General features: G+C 38.6%; 1 protein-coding gene across 1 annotated transcript; it reads left to right on the top strand.

Moving 5' to 3' along the window:
• The first annotated feature begins 397 nt into the window (after positions 1-397).
• On the top strand, positions 398-3,278 carry LOC149402865 (uncharacterized). The gene is made up of 9 exons (XM_089609564.1): positions 398-483; positions 977-1,080; positions 1,345-1,450; positions 1,557-1,662; positions 1,794-1,845; positions 1,977-2,073; positions 2,183-2,288; positions 2,494-2,581; positions 2,886-3,278. Coding segments are annotated over exons 2-9 (690 nt in total). The 5' UTR covers positions 398-483; positions 977-1,078; the 3' UTR covers positions 3,019-3,278.
• Positions 3,279-6,729: the final 3,451 nt, after the last annotated feature.

The raw sequence follows: 6,729 nt of genomic DNA on the forward strand, positions 1-6,729 counted from the left end.
TACAAAACAAAAGTAAACTAGAAGAAGAAATCGATAATCTGAAGCGCATGTGATTCCGGCGAGAGCTCCGACGAGGGTTACGGCGGCGGTGGCCTCGTCGGAGCGACGATCGGCGCGGTGGTCGTAGCTTGAGCTAGAGAGATTATGGTTTGGGAGAGAATTTGATGAGAGATTAGGGTTTGGGTGTGAATATGAATTCTTGTTGAATATAAAATAAAAGAGGAATTAAGACATTGTTTATGTGACAAATATGCAGAAAAAAAAAAAAAAACACAAATGCAATTTAGACTAATTTATGATACGAATGAAATAATGTGGTGTTGTTGTCCTCAACATCTAATTCACAATAAGCTAATCCCTTCCCAACACGACATGCTGTTTTAACACTGCTGAAAAAATCGTTATAAATGTATAATAGCAGCTTCGACTTTCATTCAGAACTTTGTGAAAAATTGCGTGATTCACAATCTGCTTTTATTCGAGGTTTGTACTCTGTGTATGAATTTTTTTTTCTTCTGTACTTTCATAACCGTGCTTTATTTGATGTTTTTCAAAGCCCGCCCACTTGTTCTTCAACGAACGGAGCTTTCCGGTGCAAGGTTTTTCCAATCTCCATATGTCGAAACCCTAGTTACTTGTTCGAATTTGATTTAAGCTTTTTTAGGATTCTTGATTCTATATACATATTAGGTTGCACCCGTATCTATGATCGAACTAAATTGCTTACTCTGGAATGATATATTAGGTTCAAGAGTGAAAAGAAAAAGAATAAGATTTTTATGGATTTTTTTTGTAAACCCGAATTGGGTTCTGTTGTTATCTATAAATGGGCCGAAACGACTTCGTTATTGGATTTTATTTGATTTCTGATTCCGAAGTCTTCTAAATTCATGTATATATAATTGTTTAGATTAGATAAACGGAGATTGGTTTTCTTGTATTTCATTTGTTTGTTGTGTTGTTGCTGTGATTTAAGTTTTTTTTATGGACATGGATAATCCGAGACCTATACAAAGTGGAGAACCACCGGCTATGGACACCGTTGCAACCTGATTTCCGGCAGCTGATCGTTAACAACATGTGAGTTTTACTTTTGAACTCAGTATGCGAGCAAGTTAACATTTGAGGTCTCTGCAATGATTTATAAATTACATTTTGTGTCTCATAAATTGGTCCATCGTCTCATAGGAGATCTTCAAGAAGGATAAAAAAAAAACGAGAAAGTAAATGCTTATTATTAAATATCCAGTAGATTTCTTTTTCTGTGCATTGTGAAGGTTACAATTTTTTTCGTTAAAACAAAACTCATTTAGCAACGTATCTGACAATGTATTTTCTGTAAAGGCTGGATTCATTAAAGAAGTATTTCAGTACACGAGTGGCACTGTTTAGAATCGAGACATGTGTAGAAGAGATTGAGGAAGAAGCCTACAATGGAGCTAAGAGCGAGGTACTCTTTTTACACACAAATAAGTTGACGCAAATGTTAACCTTCTTTGTCTCATATAAATATGTATATGTAATAATATGCATTCATTGTATTTTGAATGTTTCAGTGGAGTTATCTACTGAAAATTTCACATAAGGTTCTTACAGGAGTCGCCACTTTTCAGAATAATTTGCACTACCAAGTTGGCAATAGTAACCGACTGCCAAAGCAAGGTAGACCTTTGAAGTGTTTATGTGTTACAAAGCTATGAATTTCTTTTCTATGATTTTTGTGCCTTTTAACCACATGGAGAGTGGCTGAGTTCGTATTTATAAGCTTTTTTGTGTGACTATGGACACCGTAGATTGGCGGATACAGTTGCAACCCTATTCACGGGAGCAGATCTTCAACAAGATGTGAGTTTTAATTATGAAATCAGTATGCCAGAAAGTTAACATTCAAGGGCTATGCAATGATTTATATGTTACGTTTTGTGTCTCATATATTGGCTTTGTTCAATCTCTGACGATGGATTTTTTTTGTAAAGGATATATACATGTAAGAAGTATTTACCATTATCTTGTCAACTCGAGACCGTTTTTGAGGAGTACGAGGAAAGTCTCTACATTGCAGTCACGAGCGAGGTACTTTTTCTAAACACGAACAAGTTGATGCAACTATGAACATGCTCTGTTTCATATAAAAAAAATATGTTTATAACGATATGCATTCATTGGATTTTGATTGTTCCAGTGGGATTCTATGTGGCAAATTTCGCAAATGATGAGTAATATAGAGACTAAGTTTCAGAATACAATGCCCAGCCAAGTTGGCAATAGTAATAGACTGTCGGATCAAGGTAAGCCTTTAGAGTGTTTATGTGGTACAATGCTATGATTTGCTCTTTTTTGACCTTCCTGCCTTCTAACAACATGGAGAGTGGCTGAGTTTGTAATTATAGGCTTTCTTTGTGTGATTTTCACCCGTCTTAAAGCGCTCGCTAATTTTTGTAATCTCGTCTGATAGAATAACGTGTTTAATCCATGTTACGTTTTTTTGCGTAGGATCTGTGGGCATGCAGGCCCAGGTACATATTCAGGCTCAGTCACTTGGAATGCCATTGCCGCCAAATCAGACCCAAACCTGCCAACAGTTAAGACCTCAAAATATTCAGACTCCGATCGGAGTTCAGAGCTCTTCAAAAACTTATTTTTGTCAATTCATATGACAAAAATCAACATAATAACCATCACAATAATCATCCACATAACCATAACAATAATCATCAAATTAATTGTAATCAGCACTTTTATTTCAACTTCATCATGACAATAATCAACTAATCTTGAAATTAATTAAAATTCAACAATATCATCACAATAATCATCCGTTCATAACTAAAAATTGAAAAAAAAAAAAATCCCAAAAATTGAACAACTTGGATGATACCTCTCGGGTTCCCCGGGATCTGGACAAATTCGGCTTTGGCTAGACGGGATCCGGCGGGACGAAGACTAGATTCGACGGGACTTGATCGGGACGGGACGCGCAAATTTGTTCCTCGGGAGAATAGGGTTTCGCGATTTTAGGAACAATTCTTTTATACCCAAAACGGGACCCGGTCCGAGGGGATCCGGTCAGGCCCGGCCCAACGTCAAGGGTACTAAAGCATGGGCTTTAGGCCTCACTTTTGAGAAGGTCCAAAAATAAAATTTGATTAAAAATAAATTATTGAAAAATGCCCATTTTATTTGGATGATCCTCTGATGTACCACTTGACACCGATTTCTAAGGCTGTTGTATGTATTAATATAACTCATTTAATATAAGGCTCATTATCTATTAATAACACCACATTTCAAGACTAATAGATTACTTGTGTTAAAAAAATTCATTTAATAAAAGGCTCACTCTGGATCTGGATGAGACCCAAAATTCCCCAAAAAAAAAAGTAATAAACCCGTTCCATGACATTCTTAAGTATTATACCCTACTTTAATGTTTCAAAACGTGTTTTTAATATATCATTAATATTTTTTTAATTAAAAAATAGGCCTGTTTTTTAAAATTTTGCTTTAGGTCTCAACTTATGTTAAGCCGGTCCTGGATCCGGTCCGGTTCAACCGGGATTCGACCGGGTTTGGTTCACAGGACCGGTTTCTGCAAGTCTCGTCCCGGTACCCTCCGGTTCAGGGGATCTCTACCGGAATCCGACCGGAACCCCCGGGATGTCGAACCTTGGGTAGGAGTAGGGCTCACGTATAAAGATTATTATAAAATATTTTGTATATTTAAAAGAGGAGAACGAGAGAGCACGAGATTGAGAGGGAGAGAGAAGAGAGGTGCAAATGAGAGAGAAGAGAGATGTAAAGTAGTGATGTGATGTGTCCACAATTAAAATCAGATTAACATTTTTTTTTTAATTCTTTTCTTATCCTTCTTTTTTCTTTATTATTATTTTATTTTTAATTGTTTCTTAATTTACGTTTTTCAAGTGTTGTTTACTACATTACCTATTATCCAACTTAAAAGTATACCAATTGATAAAAGTAAGGTTCAAAAATATTTATGAGAAGATAAGTGTTGACAAAATGCATAAACCCTTTAGTTTAAGTAAATATTTATTTTATTAAATTGAAAATGTAAACATTGATAATAATTAATTATGTTATACTATATATATCGTTATAACTAAAAGATCATATATTTTACAATTGTAAAAATTGAAAGATATATCTATACATTTACATATATGTATGAATGAAGCAGGTAGGTCATGGATTTCTTTTATCTGGAGCTTAAAAAAATACAATTCTGTGTTTAAAAAAAGAAAGACAAACCCGCCTTACACTCATAGTGTCATGGACTTGGGTGAAAATATATTAACTTGGGAGGGAGTCGACACGCTTGCTCTTTATTCATGTGCATACACGTATTTTGGTTTACGCATATTACAAGTTACAACACAGTGATTTGTTGTATATATATCTTTTCTTTAGTTATTTATTTAACAAACTTTTAATCAATTGATCATAAAAATGACACCTCAAATTGAGTTGCGACAGATGTGATGTTGCATGCCAATCCACATGGACTTTTTACATACACTAAGAAATCAAGTACTAATATTAATATTATGCATAATCTATTACGTGTGTGACAATAACATCTCATGACTATTAAATTTAAAAATTGGTAACTTATTAGGTCATTTCAAATATCACGTTTGGGATATAGCTAACGTTTGAAAACTTATTAAAAAATAACCAAACAGATGAGCTGAAATTTGAATAAGTTATTTGAATTTTCTATTTTGTACTTTGTTTAAATCTTTTTTTTTTCTACAACAATTGGTCACTTTTTTCTCTTTCACACAGTTTTTTTTTTTCTCATCAAAACTTCAAAAATTCATATATTCCTCATATGAACTCGAAATTGAGTGATTCTGAAACCTACGGATTTATCCTATATATGGTTAAACTTATATTTAGCAATTGTATACTAAAAAAAAATTGACAATAGTTAAAAACGGGTGCTCTCTCTTTCTCTGAAGAGTCTTCCCTGAGCGGCTAATCCTCCATGGATTCCGACAACGTCCTCGATGATCTCGTTCACAAAAAGACCTCCTCTCCGTCGACGAGGGTGGTGACGATTGGGATACGGATGCAGCCACGGCTATTTCGTTCACAAATCTCACCCTTCTCGGCAAAGTTTTCACCAAAAAACAACTTAAGAAACAAGGCCTGGTCTCTTTACTTGAGAACCTTTGGGGAATCGATCCGGGCTGGAATCTTCGCATTCTTGAAGTGGCGGAGGACGGCACCTGGTTTCAAGCGACGTTCAAATCTGCTAAAGACCAGGACTTCGTCCTAAGCCGAGACCCTTGGCTTTTCTCGCATGGCTTTGTTCTCGTTAAGCCTTGGCCCCAGTCGAGCATCTGGAAAGAAATTCCCTTCTGCTTCGTCCGACTCTGGATCAGGGTCATTGGCATCCCTCCTCCGATGTTGACGATGAAGAACGTAAAGCGTGTTGCAGAATCAGCGGGTACTGTTGTCAACGTTAAGCTGGACAAAGTCAACACGGCAATGTTCAACAACTATGTCCGTTGCCAAATTGACGTCCCGGTAGACGGTTCCATCAGTCCCGGACGTTTTATCCCCTTTGAAGGTCGGAGAATCTGGATTGAATTCAAATACGAGCGACTCCCGTTCATGTGCTATAAGTGTTGAAAACTTGGCCACGACTCCCGCTCTTGTAACTCATCAGCCTTGAAGATTGCAAAGGCAAGGCGGAGGGGATCGAGTCTCCGGCTTTCGGAGACTGGCTGAAAGTGGATTTCAAAAGAGGAGGAAAGGCAGTGACGGGGATTTCCAAATCTCCAACTCCGGCCCCGTCTCCGACGCCCACGCCGCCAGTTCAGCGTCGCGACCTCGACCAACGTGATGCATGCATGGAGGGTGTGAGTTCCAAGAACATTTCTAATGATGATCTTCGGGACCCCAATTTGCCGTCTTTGGTAGTCTCAACCAACACACCCTCATTAATCGCATCACGTGAGCCCCATGTGTGCTGTTCTCTTTCCACCCAGCCCGTTCTCAACAATGGGCCTGCTGATACTAATAAGCCCACTCCAGATCCACCCTCCCCCACTGATACTAGGCCCACCAAGATTGGAAACTCCCCAGACCCAAACCTTGTCCCTGTTCCAATTTTTGGTCCGTCTCTTTTCGACAATGACAGAGCAAACACAAAAAAACGCAGGTCTCTCTCTGGCGCTACTATTTTGACCTCCTCTTCGTCGGCGACAACGTCTTAAGGGAAAAAGACTCCCAGATCTTTGAAGTCTAAAGCCTCGCGGAGATTGACCGAGTTCCACACCGATGGCGCCCGCACTTCAGCGTTGGTCTGCGACCACACCCCCACCGAGGTGCCTCCCTCCCTTGCTTTCTTAGAGGTCCAGGCGGAGGTTAGAGATTCGAATCCCTCTGAAACCACCCCACAAGCCATGGAAGTTTCTTCTACGATTGATTCGTCCTTGGTCCCCAACTATGATGAAGCGGCGAGCCTTGAGAGCCAAGGCCGCCGAGAGCAATGATAGGTGTATTTTGGAATGTTCAGGGGATCGGGAACCCTTGGACAGTGAGCGCCCTCCGCTCTCACATCCAAAAATATTCCCCTGATCTCATCTTTCTGTCGGAGACGGTTCTTTCTAAAGCTCAGGCGGAGAGGTTGAGAATAAAAGTTGGTTTTGAAAATTGTTTTGCTGTTGATAAAGTTGGAAAAAGTGGAGGCCTTGCAGT

This window comes from Urtica dioica, chromosome 3 (genome assembly GCF_054948205.1).
Source record: "Urtica dioica subsp. dioica isolate 48M chromosome 3, U.dioica_male_clone48M_v1_H2, whole genome shotgun sequence".
Lineage (NCBI taxonomy): Eukaryota > Viridiplantae > Streptophyta > Magnoliopsida > Rosales > Urticaceae > Urtica > Urtica dioica.